Source organism: Rhea americana, unplaced genomic scaffold (assembly GCF_003343005.1).
Source record: "Rhea americana isolate MKP2758 unplaced genomic scaffold, rheAme1 scaffold_13, whole genome shotgun sequence".
NCBI lineage: Eukaryota > Metazoa > Chordata > Aves > Rheiformes > Rheidae > Rhea > Rhea americana.
In genome coordinates, this window is record NW_028185372.1 from 4829981 (window position 1) to 4853102 (window position 23122).

The 23122-nt window shown below is 35.8% G+C and overlaps 1 protein-coding gene across 3 annotated transcripts in view; it reads right to left on the minus strand.

Moving 5' to 3' along the window:
• Positions 1–7147: 7147 nt before the first annotated feature.
• Positions 7148–23122, minus strand: part of FGF10 (fibroblast growth factor 10) — a 91677-nt gene continuing 75702 nt past the window's right edge. For all 3 annotated transcript variants that reach the window (XM_085326410.1, XM_085326411.1, XM_085326409.1), the window contains exons 3-4: positions 14110–14213; positions 7148–10201 (exon numbers count right to left, since the gene is read on the minus strand). In XM_085326410.1, coding sequence (XP_085182536.1) covers positions 10004–10201; positions 14110–14213 — 302 coding nt within the window. In that variant the 3' untranslated portion in view covers positions 7148–10003. The remainder of the gene's footprint in view (positions 10202–14109; positions 14214–23122) is intronic.

Here is a 23122-nt window from a genome sequence, read left to right on the forward strand (position 1 = left end):
ATCATTGAACAGTGCAAAGTGTTTGGAGTGAATGGTTTGACCATTTCTTGTACTGATGAAATTCTCTTGGTCAGTGTAGAAAGTATGTGCAAGTACAGATAATTGTACCAGTGAAAGTCAGCCAGCTTCTCACATTTTCTACTTACAGCCTTTTTCTTCTCTCATCTTGTTTTGTCTTCAGTTTTTCTGATCTTCTTTCTCCCTTTTTGCTTCTATTGGTCTTGCARAAGCAATATTTAGAGCGTAGTGGAATCCTCACCAGGACATGTCATATAAAACACTGGCTGTATCGGCTTCATTTGCTCTTTCCCCATTCTGTGAAGTGTGTTTGTACTTGCTTTACATGGCCATTTCTCCAAAGAATTGAACTCTGAGGTTGTGTTAGATGAGAAAAGCTGCAAAAGTGAAATACTTCTTTCCAAATAGGTTTTTGGAAGTGTGTGCAATGATAGCCATCAGGTTTACCATGCAGGCTAGCCCGGCTCGCTGTTCCCATCGGCAGTGACTCCATTGGCAAGTGCTCCGTATCGTGTGCCTGGGGAGACACAAAGGGCTGTCCAGGCCCAGTTAGTGCTGTGGCTGCATGCAGTACTGGATATATGCCTCTGCAGGGAGGAATAAGAGTGAGAGTATCTTGTTCAGTTCTACCTAGGTGGCAAGAAATCTGTTGTGGATTTCATRCTCATTTTAAAAAAAGGAAACGGCACAAGATTTCTAGGTACTGCAATAGTACTGCCAGCTGTCCCCTATTTAATTAGGACTGTCCTAGTTATATGGTGCTGTTTTAAGTGTAATCTGGCTCAAGTTAAGAAGATATTCCATATTTACTTAAAACACAATAATGTTACCAGCAAAATGTTTACAGCACAGAGAATTTGGGAGGGACTGAAACAAACAAAAATCACATTTAATTTAATAATTAGAACCAAATAGCAGCTTGCTTCTAGGACTAGGTTTGAAAAAAAATTGAACTTCTCCCTCAGGCTCAAGCACTAACCAAAATTTAAAGTGAACCTTTTCTGTGAGGTTCTGCAAAGTTAATTTAACTCCTTCTTCCCAATATTCCTTATTTCCACTCCTGTGCTTCCTGGTTTAGCCAAGTTTAAATTCTTCTGTTGCTTTTGTGATGTGATGTCTGTACTTTCCCAGTCGTTTCTTGCAGTGATCCCCTATGCGTGAAACCCCACTTCTATCATCTTGCTGGATTTCGGGTGTGCCTTCCAAATTTTATTCTATGAGGTTGACCTGAGCCCTTTCACTTTTATGTAATATCGTAGCTCTGAGCTAGCATTTTGTTTAAAAAAGAAGCGACTAGAAAGCATTTTCAACCAAAGATCCGTGTCTCTAGATCTATCACACTCCCTTTCCTCCCGCTCTTAATCTGACACGGTTGATCACTACATTTATGAACAACATTGATCATTATGTTGATTATTACAGTGGTGGTGGTGATCTTTTCCTCCCCTGAAATGTATGTAGTATTTTCTTCTAAAGCACAGCTGTGTTTTCATGATTGCTATGGTTTTCTCTGTGATTTTATTTTCTAAGTTGAAATAAATAATTTCTATATAGAGATTGTATTTGAAAATAGTAAATATCAATTTATTTCTACTACTTGCTGACCTTATTAAATGGAAAGATGTGTCATGTTCTGAGAGGACTATCATGATGGGCTTTGAATACTGTGTTGTTTTGCTCTTTGTCCTGGTTGCTATTTGTGTTGTGTCCTTCATTATGGCTATTTAGGACATTGCTGCTAGGACCATTCTGCTGTCACAGGGCTTTGCATCCTTTCATTCTCATTCTGTCTTTGACCACCATTGAAGAAGAGGGCCCTGTTGAGGCTTTCCCTGCTATGCCTTATATGATTTACCAGTCTTATGATAATAGCAGTGGTTGTTGCCTCTCCCTTCAGTAGATCTGTGTTTTCTTTCATATTCCTTCCTTTGGACTGAGGAAAAAATTCCTTCRTAACTGCTAGTTTATTTTCTTATAGATCACTTCCTGTAGTCTACCTCTTCAGTAAGGACCACAACCCCATCTTTTCCCTTATAGGTTAGAGGTATGCATACCAATGTTTAGATTTCCATGATAACAGGCTTCCATTTATTTCTCTTTCTTTGACACATTCTACCCCATCAGAAAAGTGAGTTGTAATCATAYTGGAGTAGAAATATGTCTTCTCTCTTACCTTTCTATTTGGCACTCATGACAATAGAGTTCTGATAACAGCAGTAGCTAAAGCTAACAACTGTACTTTTACTACGAATAGTATGAGATTTATGACAGCTGTGAATTTTAGTGATGGGCATATCTTTCAAGGAGGCTGATTAAGCTAACTTCCTACCTAAGAAGAAGGTAACAGCAGGTGATAGTATCAGTGCTCCAATGGAGTGATAAAAATGAAAAGCGTGTAACGAGCTTGGTAAAGAACTGCCAGTGGTATATATGTGTGGTATTTATGACTAGAGGTTAAAACTATAAGTAGGGAGCTATATATAATGCAGGGTCAGTCTATCACTCAATCAACTACACACATTTTTTAAAATGACCAAAGGAAAATAAACATGAAATGAACTCTAGAAATGATTAAGTTGCAGTCAGATCAAAGACTTGCTTTATATAGAAACTGATTTACTGGTTAATTTATGCTGCTGTTAGTGATAGCTGAAATGAGTAAAGGTTCTTGGACAGTATCCACTAGTCAACAGATATCAGGACATAGCACATTTTGAGGAGGAGTGGGTTAATGGAGACATTTATTTGCTGCCACGTATCCTTTCAAGAACCACTGAAAAATATAGCAATTATCTCTGAAAATTATCTGTTGTTTTTGTACAAGTTACCAAATGTCAAAAGGAGATGGATATTGACCTTTGCATATCATGACTGCCAGGGTCAGTCTTGTTTCCTGCAATCAGTGTGCAGTGGAAGCTTGAGTCAGACCCAGATTGCATCTCTGTGATGGTTAGCAAAAAAAGAACAAAATATCATCTGGCTGAAATTTCCCATTTGAGCTTATGCTGTACTGAAAAAATTTACACTTAGACTGCTTTTAGTCACTCTTATTTCTTTTTTTTTTTTTTTAATTTAGAAATATTTTAGCTATTTATGATTCTTTCCTGTTTGGCACTACAAACACACTTGTGTAAAGTAATTATGGGGGACTGGATGGCTCTGGGGATTTTTAATAAGATTTCTTCAGGTTTCTGTCTTGAGCTTGACCCTGTTTGTAATAATTGAAAGTTACTACTGCCATTGATTGCCTAATATTTTATATAGATTCAGTTAATGGCTTCCCAGGAACATAGAAAATAGCACTGCGAGGGATCTTGGAAAAGAGCTAGTCCATCCTCCTGTCAGTGACAGAATCAACTACCTAGACCATTCGCAGGGGCGACCCCATCCTTAAATCTCTGAAAGGAAATTCTAGAATCTTCCTAATCAATTTACCTCAGTGCCTCCAGTGTTAGGCAGGTTTTCCCAATATTTATTTTTACATTTCTCTTGCTTCAGTTCAAATCTTTTGTTCTTGTCCTGTCTGTGGTGAAAATAGCTTTTCTTGCTTTTCTTGCTTTTAGGTATCTCAGAATAGTTACCGTGGCTCCCCTCAAGTACTGGGCATTCCTTAACGTAACGGAGTAGTCCAAATAGACAGGTATCAAAATCAACACTAGGAGTTTTAACTTGTCTCAGCAGATTTGAAGTACTGTTCTAATGGTCCTGGCAATTGAACAGCTTCCTTAGCAATACAGGTTCTGCCTCTGAGTTAGATGAGGCATAGATGTAAAGGGCAGTATGGAAGTGCTGCCATATGATGGGTATAAGCATTGTGGCTTTTCAGAAGAACTCATCTCTAGGATTATCAATACAGGATTATTTTGCATATGATACTTTTTCACATGTGAACTTCGGTCCTTAATACTTGGTGCTAGAAACCTCATGCTGTATTCCATTTCAAGTAGAACGAGAAAAAACTACATTAGTGTTAGAACTCTGACAAAATGTCCTGGACAAACGTTGCCAGGCTGAGGGGAAAAAGATCACATTATTGCCACAGGTGACTTAACAAGTCAGTAGCCATCTCCTTTGACTGTGAATAGAATTTGCTGCACGTTGAACATCCCTAAACAGAGTCAAGTTTGCTCTGACTTTAAGAAGAGAATGGTGAAGACACTAGAGCAGACTGAAGAGTGAGGGGCCCACCTTTGCCAGTTCTGGATAACTGACTTCCACAGACTGGAGGCCCAGGCATTCATTTACAGCTTGATGATGGTTTTCAGTATGAATATAGGCTGAACCTTGCAGCAGGATTCTGTGTGAAAGCACTTCAACTGACCTGTCACTGCACCTTCCCCCTGCACCTCCCAATTACTGCAGAAATGTAATAATTATGTGTATCAGCAAGACTTTTTGCTCACACTGTATCATTCATCTCTGAGCATTTAACAATCAGTTAAATAAATGAATGAATTAAATCTTATCTGTCTCTGTCAAGCAAAGGCTACAATACTCATTTAATAGGATAAACAGGGCCATAGCTCTTCTTTTAAAGCTGGAATCTATTTAGCAAAGTGTAATCCATATTTAAGTGAACATGCTTACTTTATGCTGTATCAGTAGCACTCAGTAGGTCAAACTGATTGACCACAAGGAAGAGACAGAGACTTCTTTAACAGATATCTCTATTCTATTTCATCACTGAAATAAGATTCCATGAAAGACAAGCATAGACCATGTACTAGCTACCAGTTGAGGAAAGCAATCAAGATTGTGAAGAACAATAATAATGTCATATCCTTTCCTTCTGTCTCCTTCTCCTTGGGTGGACCTTGAAAAAGAAAAGCAGAGGTATAATATATTTTAATTAATTTGTAACATTTCTTGTGCATAGTGGTTGTTATAAAAGCAAAGCTATGATCAAAATGCACATTTAACTTTTGAACCTATATTTGCATGTTTAATATTAAGTATATGCCAAAGCATGGTACCATCAATGGGTCTATGAATAGCATTCTCTATGGAATCAAAAATAAGAGTTGTATGCTTGTGGCAGTGATGACAGCATAGTGCAGTCATCAGCCATGCAAGCTGCCTCAGTGAACCATGAATGAATCTTGTTGTTTGGGGCATATCTACATGTGAAGGAAGGAGGAATTAATAGGAAATTGCCATACAACCACTGGACAAGAAATATACTACAGATGGGTAATAGGGAAGGAGAAACTACATTTCCACTTTTTTTCATCCAAATTTTAAAATGCATTACATGAGTACCTATGCTATGGTTTTTATTTATTTTTTGGAACTGCTGTATTTCTTCCTGCTCAGGCACATCTCACTGAATAAGGCAAGTTTCTGCACATTGTATATTAAATAGAAGCTGTTATTCATGTTTACAGCTAGATAAAAAGTGCAGAATCAGATGTAGACCTGCATTTAGCCTTTTCCCAAACTTTTATGAAAACCTTTAACAGATGAAATGGTTGAAGAAGTTAATTTAACAATTAGTGCTACAATTGAATAATCTAAAAAAAAAATAACATCATTAAAAGCAAGTAATTGAATAATTTGGATAACAAAATAATGTATCTGGAGCTCTGACTAGTGGCTACACTGAATTTTTACATTTCAACAGTAATAAAGAACCTGCAATATATTGATTCTTCATTTATTTATCTTGAGATATAACTTCTGAGTTTTGATGTAGATACAGGTTCTGTTTTTTTCTCTCTGTGGTCTATTATCTAAATACTAGCACTGCTCTCTATGTTTAGCAAAGAATTGTACACTGAAGTATTTCATGTGCTTTTCTTCAGGTATCATGATGCTCATAGCCTTGTATTTGGACAATGGAATTATCTAATATGCATTTCTTAGGTCATCCCCAGCATATCCATTTATTCAATTGCATGAGTGACACCAGTGTATACAATTTCATTAAAGGTTCTGGTGAAGAATTTCAGGAGTCCAAATTCTTCTAATTTATACTGCAGCAACCTGGAGTGCCGCAGTATAAAGGTGCTCCCTAATCAATTAGTTGAGGCTCAGGCGGCATTTCTCTAACTTGCCTTTCACAGTCATGTATCCTCTTTAAGTTGCTGAGGTGGCTAAAGGACACAGTACATTTTTTGTTTTGGGATGACTGAATATAAAGACCTCGATTGGATATCTGTGATTCACTGTCCTTCATTAGAAATTGACTGTTCTAAATGGTTAATACCAAAACGTATTCCCGGAAAGTTCTCAGATTGTTAAAAATGAAGTTCAAATTCTCCGAGCAAGTAAATGTGACTATAAACAAAAATGTGATAGGTCAAAACCCATATTTTTTTCATATTCCATTTCTTGCCTATAACACAATAGAAAACAGGCAATTTTTTGTGTATATTTATCTATTATGGGCAGTTCCACTGAAGTTGTTTCAGCCAATGAGCTTTTTCTGAAAACTGTCAGTAATCATACCCTGACTAGTTTCAGCATAAAACATGTATTTGTGTGTTATGTTTTACTTTTCTTTCTCCAATGTAATAAGAAATACTTCCCCACAATCTAACTTGAGTAAATAATGACATTTGATATCTCAAAGTATGCGATGTCTCCCTGCATTAGTTTCAAGATCACTTCTTGAAGCAGTAATGATTGATTGTGTGGATATAGATATCAGTTTCAGAAGAGGTCTGAATTACAAATTTGTGCTCATATACTAGTATTTTTGTATTACTAAAGCTTACTAACCTTTAGTGAACTTTATAATCTGAAATGTCTTCAACAAAGTCTTATATAAAATGCAGCTATTTTTCTTTATCTAAAGTTTACTCAAAAATGTGAGTACGTGTTCTTCTTCCTAAAGCCCTTCATTCTTTCATCAAGTGTACTTGTTTTAAATTCATTGCTTTTTCCACTGTATAAACTAGGTGGACCTGAATACTTATGGGAAGAATCTAAAGCATTTGGTTGTTATTAGAGTGGAGATAGCTGACTCACAGATGCAAAAAATTAAAGAAACTCTACAAATGTTCAAGTGATTTTTTGTTTTGTTTTGGGGCTATACAGCACCAAACCACATCCTGTAGTACTACAGATCTTTTCTCTTTTTATTTTTGTTATTCAGTATTTCAGGTTAATAAAACAAACAGGGAGAATATTCTCTATTCCCAGCATTTTATTATTTTTATTTAAATATAACATACTATACATTGTTGTTCAGTGATTTTTGTTTCCCTTTTCTTTTTTAAATCCCTGCCTTGCTCAGGAGTCTCATCTGCTGAGGGTGACAGAAAATAGAGCTTATGGTTTAGAATCTGTGATATTCTGGATAGACTGTCTGCAGTTCGCTCCTACCACAGTGGATATTTCAGTATGTCTGTCAAACRTGCAGGAATTATCAATTTCTTCAAAGATTTTTTTATTTTAGTTAATTCTCAGAAACCACTATTCATTTTGCAGTTGGCTCCTTACATTTTCCATTTTCAACCTCTGAGCAGCACAGTGTTTTCAGTCCTGAAACTGAATCAATCATGTTTACGTATAATTGCTCCCCTGACCAAGTAATCTAGGTAGTTCTGTCAAAAGAGAACCTCATTTGTACGCTAAGTGTTCTTAAAGTGGTCATCCAATACTACATTTGCCCAAGCAAAAAGTAAATGTTCACTGTGGGTGGTCTACTATGTCTTGTCATTTTTAATTATCGATTATAAATTATAAACAACAGAAACTCCCTTTCMTTATGGTAGTTAAGTTTTGCTAATCATCTGCAATTACACTTAAAATCTGAAATTCTTATTTCCCTTTTTTGAAAAATCTTATTTGTTAAGAAGCAAGCTGGAGATAAAGTCCATGATATAAAATGTTAGCTATCAGCTAAAATGTTGTGTCTCAAATGACTTTCTGGTTTTAAAACAGTTGACTTTATTTAAGGACAGGAAATACAATCTGACCATTTTGTATTTTATGGGGATTTTTTTTGTTGTTTTTTTTAAACAGCTAATATTTAAATAACAAATTAAGATTGAAGTGCTGGTTAAACATTGACTTAAATAAGTTATAGAAGATCCCAACAACACCAGCCTTTATAGAGGTTAAACATTCTCAAAAAGACATATTAAGCAAGGCTCTTCTTTGTACCAAAATACAGTTTCCAAACAATAAAAATAAAATCAACTTTTTTACAACAAGAAATATTGAAGATAAAACTGCAGCATCAATATAATCTCATAGTTATCACTTAAAGTATTTAGAACAAAATAATATTATACTACTTTTGTTTCTTACTACAGACACTGCAAAGGCTTATTTATTTATTTAGTGGAATACAATGTGAAGACAGTGGTACAAATTGGCTGATGTACTGTTTTCTATTTACCTGCTCTAACAAAATGAATCTCAATATGGTTACATTGATGAGCTATCCAGAGCTCTCTAAAGTTACAGAGTAAAGAAAAACATAAAACAAACCTTATGTACCTTTAATTGAACAGACTTCATATTATGCTTAACTTTATTATACTGCACTTGCTCAAGTTAAGCCATGGGACTAGTAACACTTCATAAGAATGTGCTGGATATTATGTATTTTGATCCTTCAGTTACTATGATGGATATGAAAGGCATGCTAAAGCTGGACACCAGCATGGTTTTTTGGTTGGCTTTCATATATAATATACATGTGAGTAATAATCTCTGATAAATGCATAAGAATGCTTTTGGATTCTATCCCTTGGTCTTTATCTAGCTATTGCTCCCACTATATGCTGGTGACTCTGCAAGCTGTTAACAAGGACAAATGAGTGTTATTAACTGACTAAGGAGTACAGGACTGTGTTGTGTTCTCACTTACCTCTTTGAGGCCAAATTTTACACTTGGGCATTGTAGCCTGCTTAGTTCTAATGTTTGCGATTTCAGTGATTTTAACTGGGCTGTGTACATCTAGGTTCCAGCCCCATACTTGCTGCAAAATCTCTCACTGATTGCAGTGGATTAAATCTTAGTTCCAAACTGAAATCAAAGACAAGTGGATATACACACATGCATTGATACCCAAGTACAGATGTGGCCCCTTCTCTCAATTTCAAAACAGCAGAAAGACCCTTTGAACAAAGTATTTCTTGAAGTTTGTTCTTGAGTGCTGAAATCCTCTTCAACATAGACACACCCAATACCATAAATTCAAGCTCTGCTTGTTTGGTCTTTTTGCTTAAGTGCAAGACAGTTTAGGAAAAAAATGGATTATACTCATTAAATTCTGCGTTTAAAACCTAGTCCATTACCTATTCTCAGAGTACTTAGGAGGCTTTGGCATTTTAGCCTATCAACCTCTTGTGAAGTACTGAGAAAAAGGGAAAATAACAAAGAAGCAAATGAAGAAAACATGTCAAATCAAAAAGATATTTAACATCCTATTAAATAAATAACTTAGAGAGAAATAAAAAGGAATGAAGTTAGAACATACAAGCAAACCATACTATTCGTTTTGTTAGAACAGTTTTACACTACTTTGCTTATATTCCTTAATCCTATCCATTCTTCCACAAGGCTTCTCTGGAAACGTCTTTTATTTGTGCATATGATCCAAGTGCTTCCAGTAAATGCCTGCGTGTCTAACTGTTCATTGGATCATTAGGCTTGAATGAGCAATTAAGGTCTTTGATATGAGTTAGTATTCCATAAATAAGTTTCCCCCAAAGATCATTCAACAGTTTGTCTCTCGTCCTTTAAGTTCAATCGCCGAGATAAAAAAAAAAAAGAAAAACGAAAACATTGTTCACACTGGCAATAGTTTCTATCCCATTTGATGCAGCTTGTATCTTGATTATAAGATATGACACCAGGCTAATTAAAAGTATTTCATGTGCCAGCAGTGAGTACAAAACCTTCAAAGGCTTCCCTTGCTCCCTTTTCAAACAAGCAGATGTCCACACTATTTCTATGCGTTTTTTCTTCAAAAGGATTTGTTCACAAAAAGCCGTTCGTTCAACTGCATCGATAAAACACTTCCTTCATCTATGACATTACTACCATTGGAAGAAAGTGAGCTGAAGTGTTTTTCCTTCTTGTTTTCTGTCCTCTCTTTGTGGCTCCCCGTCCATTCAAAGCTACAAACATTTGCCTTCCATTGTGTTTCCAATTTAAGGATGCATATGTGTTATATCCATTTTCTTCTATTCTTTCCTTCAATTTGCAATCACTGTTAAACTCTTTCTGTTAAAAGAGGAAAACAAATACACAAATTCAAAATATAAATAATGTTTCAGAGTTGCAGCATACTGAAGTTAGATAGCTTCTAAAAATGTTTTSGACAATTTCAATGTTTTATATAAGAAATCCTTTTAGGATTCTACCGTGTATTTACAGAAATATTTCACTGTGTCATTTAAAAAATGCAAAAAAATGTAATCAATGAAAGATATAGTCAATTATGTAATATATAATTAAAGTAATAGATAATAGAATGATACAGTTCACTCTTACTTGAAACGAAACTCCTCTGTGTTGGAATATGGCAGCAATATTAAAACAAATTCTCAATCATAAAGTCAAAGTATAAGATAGCAATCTTGGAATTACTTATCATATTTCGKCTCTAACAAATACAATCCTTAAATACCTTGAACAGGATTATTAATACCATATGTTAAATAAATCTGCRTGGCATAGACTTACTTCTTATTTAAAGTAAGATCTTTTACACCACAGTGGCTGTAAAACAGGGCCTTTTGAATGGGTGCAAATCACTATTGTGCTGTTCTTATGGTTGTGAGATTTGTTTACTTTGCTGACCTCAAGAGGGCCTTAGCCTAAAAAAGGAATCATATATGACTCTGTGTCTTACTGAGAAAATCTTCACGGTAATCTTATAAGCAATTTTGTTTATAGTACCAAGGATTAAGGTTTTCTATTTTTTCAAGAGAATCRATTGTCAGTTTGTTAGGAAGGATAAAAAATACAAGCATGTAGGAAGTGTATGGGAGAGACCTTCTTTTTCTATAGTGTTAAATATGCTAACATAGATTTGCATCTCTATAATGAAGACAAGAATGCTTGTTTTCACAAATAGTTCCTACAGAAGAAGAATCAAATTGATTAAGTTACTTATATTTCATTTAAAAGCCTTTGAAATAGGACATTTTCAACCATTTAAATAACTACCAAAAATTAGCATTTCTATTATTCCTGTATTTCAGAAAATAAGTTATTTCACAGCTCACTGAAGGAAGCATGTCAGAATCTCAGAGTGTAATCTACCTAAGGCTTGTAGTATTTTAAAGATGTCTACCATGAAGACAATAGAAATGTGTGCCTAAATAATAAATTATTTTTCATGCTGCAGATAAGAATTTCTGGGGTATTGTATCTTTGATGATGATCAAAGATACTCAGCTAATAAAGATAAATGTCCATATTAATCATATGAGCATTGTTCAGCTGACTGGCATTGTTTTAAAGTGGAACATGGAAGACAATAAGAATCTTAAAAATATATCCAAACTGCCTATTCATTTAAATTAGAATTTTAAAACTAGTTATGTTCACTATTTTGGCACAGTAAGAATTTTCATGTTGATAATCGATGTTTTACTTAGTTTCTCTTAAGACCACAGAAGATGCACTTTCTTAACAGGATTGCACATATCATTCAAGCTCAATTTGACTCCCACCATCCTCTTTAGTTTTGGGATTAGTAATCAGTTGAAAAATGAATGTTGGGAAAAACACTGTGAGGAGAAGATGCTCTCCAAGATGACTCTTAATGTTCTCTGCATTCCTATAGCTACATATAGGTCATTTAACTTTACTTGCTCTAATGTGCCGTGTTCTGTGTCAAGGTATTAAGAAGGCAGGTGACCATCAATCAAAGTTTTAAACCACAGTAAYTTCTCCTGCCTGATAACCCTTTGCTTTGTTGAAGAAATCAAATAATGAGTCTTCCTTTGCACCCTCATCCTAACCAAAGTCAGTCAAATGGTAACATGTTTGATAAACACAGAAACAGTATTACTTGACTTTTTTTCCTAAATGCAGAATTGTACTGGAATCCAAACTTTTATCTCTGTTCTTAGATGATACAGAGAAAACAGATGATGTTGTGAAGTCTCATTGGCAGAGGTCATTAGCCTGAAACTGCTTTGCTCATTTCAAACAAATTTCAGGATAATCCAGCACCAGTGCGTATTGTGCACATGCTTAAGATGTTTTTAAAGTTTTTATTGTTTCTGCTTTTCATATCCATCTGCAAGCTGCCACACTGTAGCAATATGAGTCTAACTGGAAGTCTTGAGAGAATGGGAAAAATAATAACAGAAGCAGTCTCAAAAATCTGTGAAGTATTACAGAATAGGTTTTGATAAGTCATTATGTTGAGATTTTATGATGTGACTACTGAAAAATTATCTCAGCTGGAATTAAAAAAAGGCCCTTTCCACATTCATATCCTCCTGTCAACACTATTCCTAATACACTGTGAATTACTGAATCTTATGACAGTGGTTTCCACCTATCGTACATGAAAACTGCCTTGCCTTCTTTTGTATAGATATAGAATTGGAATGAACTTCTATGATACCATCACTAGCAAACAACCTGGATAGAAAACTTGTCTTAGGCTTTAGGATAGACAGTCACAAATGACTAAATTAAACACTGCTAGCTGTGACATATGAATTTACTATAGTATCTTCACTTATGTCAAGGAGCATATGCACAGTCCATGAACGGTGCTTAGTGGTAACTTACAGTACTTTAACAGCTAGTCAGTACACCCATATACCTCTCAGTGATGCAGGACTGAGCACTGATCATCCTGCTTTTCTGTCCAGTGTAATTTTAGGAATTAAAATCCACATTTAGGAGGAAATTAAGAAAGATTTCTCTGTTCCAGTATTTCTTTCCTTAATACGATTCCTTAATACAACTTGGATGTTTAGAAGGTTAGAAGTTAGAAGTAACCTTACAAATGATAAATGACTAGCCTCACCACGTACTGTGGTTTTCTTCCTGATGAAGGAAATCAAAAGTTTATGTAGTTTATACAAACCACACCTAGTATAAATGCTTCCTTAAAAACAAAAGGACCAAATGACTTCAACCTACTTCAGTCTCAGTTGATTCAATATCAGTGGTGAGTCTGGTAGTCTCAGTCTGGCATTGCTTCATCATATTCAGCATAGGCAGGCTTAGCTGCACTGCCTGAGATTAAACCCAGTGTCAAAACCTATCCAGGAAGTGTTCCCATTAATGGCTGTAGATGGTCTGAACACTGAGTATTCTGAATATTGGCTCATAATATTTATAGATGACTTGAATAAGTTTAGATTTATATGGGTTCAGACTCATTGGAACTGGCAAAAATTGCAAAACCTTAAATTGAACCAGACGTAATAACAGGCCAGTTTGGTATCCATGTCATCATGTGCACGTGTGAGTATAAAGTGGAGTTTTATAGTCTGATTTACTAGATCATGTTCCTTGCTATTAAAAATATTTGTATGGCTACTGTGTTTTTTATCAAAAAATCAGTAAACCTAAACTTACACAAATACATATACAGTATATATGGGTAGTTTTTAAATGATCCCCAAATTCTGCTCAATCATAAGTTTGCATGCCTGCTGATCTAAAACTCTGTTTTCCTATAATCCTGTATATTAATTAGTACAGTTCATTTAAAGCTGCTACTCTGCAAATCTCTGTGCTGTCAATTTGAGAATTTAGTGTGTCTGCTCAATCTGCTGAAGTTTCCAAGTTTTGAAGTACTCCTCATCCCCACCAAATTATTGATAAATGTGGCTGTATTGCAGAAAAAGAGGGAAAAATATCCCTAAAGATTACATTTTGCAGGTGCTTCCCTATTGGCCACTACTTAATAGGAGACCTGCCTGGAGCAGTCATCATGATAAATCCCAGCAGCCGCTTTGATACGATAGGAGCCTAACAAACAACGGGAGTTTGTGGAGAGGGGGCTGCTGGCTTACCAGAGGATGAAATTTTGATAACAGCTAATTTCAACTCTAATTAGTAGTAATACACAGATAACTGAGCTTTTCAGTAGGTAAGAGAGGGAACTGTGCTGACTAGTACAAACCATTTTGAAGGAGAAAAGAAATACTTACAGAGCCATAGACTTTTCCTTTTTTGTTCATGGCTAAATAATAGTTGCTTTTAATGGACTTAACTGCCACAACTCCTATTTCCACAGATGTTATCTCCAATATGCCTAAAAAAAAGATTGAGATATTTAATCACTTCATTAAAGGAATTTTTTACCATAGAAAAAAGCAATAAACCTGAAAAATACTAAACTTCTAATAAACTAACAAACTTTAGCAACATTGTTCTGCAAAACATTGCAAGAATATACACAAACATTGTTTCAATTAACATRTTTCTCTTGCTAACCCTGAATTTTAAACCCCATAAATACTGAAACAGCTCCATTCTTCTTAGCATAGATTTTACGAAAATTTATCAGAAGAGACATCTGAACCACAACATTAAATTAAATCTATAGCATATGTCAATAGAATGTTAAATTTACCCCAGTCTTCAAAACCAGTGGTAAACTATTTATTCCTTGTAGGACATTTAGATAAACTAAATCTCTTGGCTGCATTGTGCTGATAAATTCATTTTTGGCAAGTGTGTTGACATTTTGGGATATAGTAAGACTAACCCTAACGGCCACATTATCTTTGTTTTTCAGATATCAGAAACATTTTGCTCTGTTTGTAATAAATATGATTACATTTTTTTTTCTTTAAAACAAACTCTTTCTGGGATGCTGGATGGCTGAAGGGGCTGCTAATGGGAGACAGAGCTTTTCATCTCTGATTTTTCAGTCCAAGTACATACTGCTTCGGGAGCAGTGGAAGTCATGACCACTCATATAGTGACTTCAGAAATCCCTTTTCAGCTATTAGTAGAGTAACTGGATGGCTATATTGTTTGGGTACTGTATTTATCTAGGATAAATATAGCTCCAATCAAGTAACTTCTCAAATGGTTTATCCAGAGAGGATGCCTGGCTCCAACTTTTCTCCTGATGTTAAAGTTGTAGTAGTCAAAACAATAGCTCATCTAACTGAGTGGTCACACGGTTGCTACCACTGGAGAAGTTACAGCAGAGGTAGAGCTTACAAGGAATTTTAGAGAAAAGCACCCTTGACTAGGCCTACAGATAATATGAGGAACAGAACGGCTGGAACAGCGATAAACCTTTTTTTTTTTTTTTTTTTTTTTTTATTTTTTATTTTTTTTTTTAAGGTATTCATGGTAATTTGCTTCCAGATATATGCTATGCCTTTTGTCTTCCTTGATTTTCTGCAGGAGTACTCAATCATACCTTAAAGTATTTGTGCTCAAAGTCAAGCACAATTAAGTGGAGTGCCTTAAATAGATTACAAGGTATTGGAGGGTGAGAATGTGGTGTGAAAACTAACACAGCGCCCCCCYTTTTTTTTTGTGACTGACATGTTTTTTCCCTTTTACATGCTGAAAAATGATGAGAAGAGGCCAGTCAGTTCCTTCTACATAAAATTAATTGTTGTAATCTCAACTGTTACACTAGTAGAGCTGGGCTGGATCCATCTCTAACAAAAGCAAAGAAAGAAAATCTGATACGGGCATTACATGGAGCATTATTAATTGTTTTATATGGAAATGGATTAAATGGAGTTATATTTTGTCATATTATCCTTGTGACAATAACAGTATATTAGACCAATTCMATTGAATAATACGCTTGTGAAATTTTTGAGTGCAGCTGAGGTTGAACATATTAATATGAAACCGTTGCTGATTTAACCTGTTCTAAATGTTTCGCGCTTGAATGATGTTGATATACTGCTTTTCAATACAATACCTAAGTCAATGCAACAAAAATATTTATAGAATTCATGAAAGTACAGCAGACTTTTCTGATATACTTTGGTCACAATCTCACACTCCATTATATCCTTAGCAGGCCAGCTGAGAGGAGATCATGAGGAGAAATGTTATTGCATTTACGTTATATACCACAGGAATTAATCCGGTTGTAACCAGTTGTGCTGTTTTACTGGAGCAAAATGTAGCTTAATTCTTCAGAACTGTTATCAGTTTGATCTTATCACCACTGATCATGGATATATTTTCACTGTTTCCTGTATTTGGAATTGTTGTTGAAAAATGTTACATAACTTTCAGAGATAAGTATGCAAATTCTAACCTCTGTAGTCCTTTGGGGCAGAGGAGGATTTCRATTGATGTTTTTATTTCAAATAAATGTAATACTCTTGATCTATTACCSCTTGGGTGCAAGGGATCTAATTTAATACTTATCTACCCTGCTGCTATCTAAAAACCTCAGAGGCTTTACTGGAGTTACATGCTTGCTACAAGCACCAAACTAGCTTTTGTCTAGATTGCAAATTATTCAGCATTATTTATAGATTTCACTCTAGAGGACATTTGCTCATGAATTTAACAGAAATCTGTTGAAGTCAATGGGAATCTTTTTAMAGGTGTCAGTGATGGAGGCACAAATTCCAGAGTTCAGAATAAGGGCACTGACTCATTTGACACGGACCTACCAGCAGAAGTCATAGCATYTTTCTAGAACTTTGAATCAGACTGGATCAAGTGTCTTTGATGTCAAGGTGAAAATATGTTTCCCTTACTGTCATTAAATTCTCCAAGAAAATATAAAGAAAAGAAATTGAGGCCTACACTGTCAAGCTCAAAACTGTAAATAGTGTTTTCACCATCTAATGATACTGGCTTCTTTGAGGGCAGAAGAAATTATGCTGTATTTACCTAAAGTTTATGTAGTAGAGCTGTGGGCTATGACTGAATTTACTGCTGCAGTAAGAATAATAGATAATTTCCATGGGCTCTGAGGGTAAGACTCTGTAAATTAAAGTAGTTTCATATTCTTCAAGTACTGTAGGCTTGAAGATAAAGGCTTATACATAATCACAGACCATATGTCTGAAAGGATGCCAGGAGATCATCAAATCTACTTCACTGCCTGAATTAGGGTAACTATTCTTGACAGATAGTTGTTCTTAGAGCCTTTCAAAAATTGCGATTCTACAACCTCCCAGGTACCCTATTCCACTATCTACCATAAAAAGATTTTCTTAACATCTGAGCTAATTGCTGTAATTTGAGCCCATTAAGCCTTGTTTTAACCATAACTGACATGAAAAAGAGATTATTTTTGTCCACAGAAACCTTTTACATGGTCAAGGACTATCATCAGATGTACCTATCAACTTTTTCTCTTTAAACAAGCCCAGTTTTTCAAAGCTCTCCTTAAAACGTTCAGATTTCCTAGGCTTTTGAACACTCCTGTTCTTTGTCCCCACAACATGTTCATAATACTCGTATCAAAGCCTTGTAAGTATGGAAACAGGAAGGAACATTTCATACTTCCTACAGAGGATATGTGCATACTCATACATTTATGCATAGACTTATGAATATTTCATTTCTTCACAATAATTAGATAACATTGATACATGTTCAATTTGTGATCCACCACCCTGGAATCCTTGAAAGAAATGTGAGCAACCATTCCTCATCCTCTGTTTGTGAAGTTGATTACTCCTAAATAAATTTCATATTCTGCGCGTACTCCAGCTGAGTGGCCTCTTACTTATTTTTTTAGTCATTTACCTAATTTGTCAAGGTGATTTTGTGCTCGTATTCAGTCCTCAAAATACTTGCAACTATTCCAAGTTTGATATTGTCTGCAACTTTTATAACCATACTTTCTATTCTTCCATCCAAGTTAATAGAGAATTTTTCATTAGAAGATACCTCAAAGAGATTCTTCTGAAACTTGATGCCTCTGTTCAATTGGCAGCAAAAAACTGATAATTCTTGCATATGGCTTTCCGTAATGTAGTATYTTCACTTAGATTTTCCTTGCTTATCTTGGTTAGGAGAGTACCATTAGAGAAATTAGTTCCAAAAATCTTCCCAAAACCTAAGATACCTGCTGCTTCTCTCCTATATATRAAGATTTTTATCCTGTCACAGATGAAAATAAGATTGGTGTGCTATTACTTATCTTTGATAAATTCATCTGGTTACTAATTTCCTAGGCAGGTGCTTGTAAACATATTTAAGAATTACTTTTCCCATTTTTTTCCAAAAATTCAAGATAGGTTGACTTGTCTCTAATTCTTTGTTTTTTTTCCCTTTTTAAAGATAGGTGTTACATTTAGTGCTTCCTCAGTTATCTGGGAATTTGTGCTTTTCCTCAGCTTTTCAGAATGAATCTGTAGAGACTTGGCCAACCCACTCAGTACTGAGAGTAAATTTTATCAGTTAAAAAGAAGGTAAAACATCCAACTAATTTTCATGTTATTCTTTTTCTATTCTACATTCGATCCTCTTTGGAGCTTGTGTTACTTCTCTCTGAAGAAGGAAGCACAAAAGACATGTTAACTTTTGGCTGTCAGCATCACCTGTTTCTTTCCTTCTTTTGAGTATTGAACCACTTTATCCTTGCTCTTCTGTTTACATTAATGCACTGATAAAATACTATCTTGTATTTTCCTTGTATGTGATTTTATGCCATGACTTGGGCTCTGGCATTTTAATGGCTTAATATTCATCAATCCAACAAAATGTGTAAAGAAAATAATTTCTGTGGAATAATTTGACTTGTAATTAGGCTTGATAATGAGCAGTACAAAAAATATTCTGCAGGGGGAAATTCACATTAGTAGTTGCTGTTTTCTAATTCATGTTTTTTAGAAACTTGGAAAGAGATAATAAAATAATAATAAAACCCCTCAAAATACTGTGGCCTCAGTATGGTTTTAAAACAGATAGCACACTATTATTTTACAGTCATAACTCTGTAAACTTCAACAATTACAATTAATCCCTTTTGACCACATCCACTGTATAAGCATGGTTTTCAATACCCAAGACATTTCCAACTCATTATAATTAGAAACATTTTAAGTATCAACTTGAGATGTGCCCTGTAGCCRTGCATGTGTTCTCTTTATAGATCCCAAAGTCTAGAAACGTATTCCTCATAGAAACCAAATATATTTAATTTAAATAAACTGTATTTTTATAGCTTATAAGTGATCATTATATAAATGAGAAGGCAACAGAAAACTGTCTGGCTGTCTTGCTTCACACAGAGGAACTGTAAAAAAGTAAAAGAAAAAATTTATGTAATTCTGTACACTATTTCCAAATGTCTTAAGTTGCTATATATATGATGGTAATATGAAACAGAAAAAAAAAATACAGAAAATCCTGGAACTTGTGTGAAATTATGTCAAGCAATTTTTTACAAAACAGACACCTTGACAGAGTATGAGATATTTTATCAAGACAGTACTGCAATGGATCCAAACTTGCCTGCAATAAGAACCAGTTGATGCTAGGACTAAATTCAACTTTGCACTGCGAGACAGTGACCCATTATTTTATAGCTGTCATTTGTGTAATGAGTTACTAGAATACACTTTAAATGCTTGAAACCCTAGACTTAATGTAGAGGAACAGGACCACTTTCCATCTTCCTCCCCCATTCTGAAGCTTCTGCTTYCAGAGATAATCCCATAGATGTGGCAATCCACACGTAGTCCCTCCTTTCCTTGCCTTTTCTTCTGCCTGTGGAAGTACTGCAGATGCAGAGTGAGTTCAGCTGGATGGAATGTGATGATGACTGAGAGCTTCTGAAACTTTTCCCAAATGGTGACAAGAAGCTGCTGGGCCCTCAAAGGCAGCTGCTCTTGGATAATTGGAAAGGGAGAACTTGGGTAACATTCCTCCAAGCTACGTTTTCAGGACTTTGATTTTTTTTTTACTCTCTASTGAGCTGATTTGGAGGGGTTCCTTTGACTGGCAGTGGCTTGGGTGAAATACAGTTGGTGATGACACATAACGTTAAGGATTTGATAGTTCAAAAAGCTGCTCTTAGTAGATGGCTTAAAAAGGGTGATCTGAGGAAGTGAGAATATTGTTTGAATATTGTTATGAAAGAGAAGAGAGAAGGAATAGGAGGCTACTGAGTCTGTTAGCTCTCTGTAGCATGTCTGTTAGCATTTACACCTGCATAAAGCAGTTGAAAACATCCCCAAACTGGAAGGAATACTACTATTCCCATTTTTAATTTGTTTTGCCTAAAAGCTGCTGACAAGATAGAGGAAGGTGGTGATGTAGAAGACAGAACAAACCTAGGGAACTGAAACTGAATTGAGGAAGACTTGCCTTTTGGAAGCATTTTTAATAAAACAGTTTCACTGACCTATAATTTTACTAATTTTGAGGTAGTCTTTGTAAGGCAATTTAGGACACTAATCTCACAACAAAATTATTTCCCTACACACAGACATGTCTAGTAAAACCCATGATGGAGTAATTATGGACAGATATCCCAAATAAGAACCATCTTGATCCACAACCTGAGCTTTGACTTAAAATTAAAGCTTTATGTAAGGTTGAAATCTGTTCAGTGCTTTTTATTTTCATTATTACTTAATATTTGCCCAGACCTCCACCCTTTCTGCTCTAAATCAGAAGTGAAACTACTGAACTAACACAAACAAAACTGCTAATGTGTCATATTTAGATCAACTGTGTCCAAAATGTGAATGTCCCATGAACTTTTCAGTCCAGTTCCCACATTTGATGCATTTGGATAAGCCTGAGATAAGTATCCAAACTTCTGGAAGGCTGTGGGAACAGGACCTCTGAGCCTTCTTCCTGCATTGGTTCAATATCAACACAAGAAATTTACATGGGAGCATAAAGACTATATARAAGACTAAATTATTAGATCTCTTTCTCAAACCCACAGAGAGAGTAAAGGGAAATAAGCTGCTTCTCCTTTCCTTATCTGTTCTTCTATGACCTCAGCTTTTGAGCAGAGCAAGGATCACTCAACCAGCACTCCTTGGGAGCCAAAGTACATGGAAAGGTGGCAACAGTACTGTACATAAGAAGAGATAACCTTATGAGTGATGCAATAGCCAGAGTAGTTGGTTAGCACAGGAGTTTAGATATGAAAATGGTAGAAAGCAACGTAGGCTAGTATACATTCTAACATGTARTGGAAGCAATTAATTCAGAAGCAGAGCTAGCCTACATTTTCCCTCTAGTCAGTGGAGAGAGATAGACATCTCCGTACAACAGTTTTGAATGTCACCAGTACTTCTTTTAAATCCTCAAAGTTAGGTGATGTAATCTTAAGCAAAGAACATGCAGGGAGTGACTCTGAGAACACATCTATGCCACTGGTTAAGATGAGTTCAGAATTGTCTTCAAAGACAGACTTGCCCATCATTTGCATCGCTCGCATGTAAGCAATTTTTTTAGATTTAGCCTAAATGCTGAGGCTCCCTTGAAAGACAGAATAAACACATTTGTTGTCTTTGCATGTATTTAATTCATGCACTGGAGATGGGATGACCACAGATAGAGCCAAATATACCTAGTTCTGTTAGAGCTCAGCTTTCTTGAGCTCCATGCTCAGAGCCCAGATATGAAGGGGTACAGTTAGCTACATGAAAGTTGATGGAAAATATAAGGAACTGAAAATCCCAGCATGCCTGATCCCAACATTGCAAGATTGGGTATCTTGTGGAATAGACACAGTGAGATTGTCAGAATTCCTTATGTGAATTGTTACTGGGATAGAGGTGTTATAACTAACAATTTATACTGAACCAAGGCATGGTAGCCATTCACATGCCAAGAGAAAAAAAAGGAAACCAAATAACCAACTCGCACCTGGTATATATAATTAAATACAGGGTTGTAGTTACCTGATTTATCTCTGGTGACCAAGATGGCTTAAGGAGTTTTGACCTTCCCTCCCTTCCCCCTGATACTTGTTCTGTGCTGTCTCTGTGCTGAAGTTCACCAGCCCTTCAAATGTAACTGTTTGTGGAGCAGCACTATAAACAAAATCATTGGAATGATCTGGCTTGGAAATAACTCTCAATAGAAAACAAATCAACCTAAAACCCTCAGGACTAAACAATACAAGTTTTTGCAGTCATTCCTAGKAGTATATGTTTTCTAGACCTTCTATTGCTCTCTTTATGGACTATTTCCAATTGGCTAATTTTTTTGAAGTGAGGTGCCCAGGACTGGACCAGTGTTCTAACTAAGCCCTGATGGGTACTGAGTAGAGCAGAAAGATTGCTTCATGTGTTTATAAGGAAACTTGGATTTCAATCCAAGTTCTGATCGAAATTTGGCAGCTCATATATATTTCCATTTAGTAGACAGGACCACGCATTCAGGTTTTCTGCCAAATCTTAAATTGCTAGGTCTCCAAAGAAATACACAGGAGAGTGTAGAGCTTGTAAGAGATCAGTAGAGCTCAGTAAATTTTCCCAGGAGTGTATTGAGCTACCTGGGTGGAATCCTGAGTTGTCTTTCACATTCATGATCATTATGTTCGCTGCCTGCATTTTATCATTTGTTTGAGTTTCAATACGAATAAGAGACAAATTGTAAATAGCTGGCCAGAGTTAAAGCTGTGCCATTTACTGTCCACCCTTACACACCATGAAATGATAACATGTAGGCAGTAGCACTACAGAATAAAMAGTCAAAAGGCATGGGAACTGGTAGGAGAAGTACCTGTCCATCATCTGCAATCTCAGGAAAGACAGGTCTTTGCTGCTGCGAGGGGCAGCCTGGAGGACTATAGGGTTGTCAGAAGTTCCTAGCAGATGTGGTATATACATTTGCTAATGAAGCCCACGTTAGAATTAAATGGGGTCAGTTGCCAAAGAGACACTAAAAGATATGAGCAGACTGAAGGGAGCCTCAGTGCTACAGTAGTCAGAGTACGTAGAAACAGGTAATAAAAAGCATCTTTATGAGATGATGTATGGAAGTTCTATGACTTATGAAACTCAGTGTGCTGCAGATAGCCTCTGCTGCTTGTCTCTCAGCAGTCTTTATCCAAATGACAGGTCTGTTGCCTCCTCCTGCAAATATCTGACACATACAGTAGCTGTTCTGGCTAGGGCTGCTTGACTACATGTCAAAATGAGACAAGAGTTTCATTCAGCAGTTCTGTTTAATTTTGGGCCTCATTTATTTTTATGATTAATCTCAACTTGAGTCCTTACTCTCTAAAACAACAGGASTGCA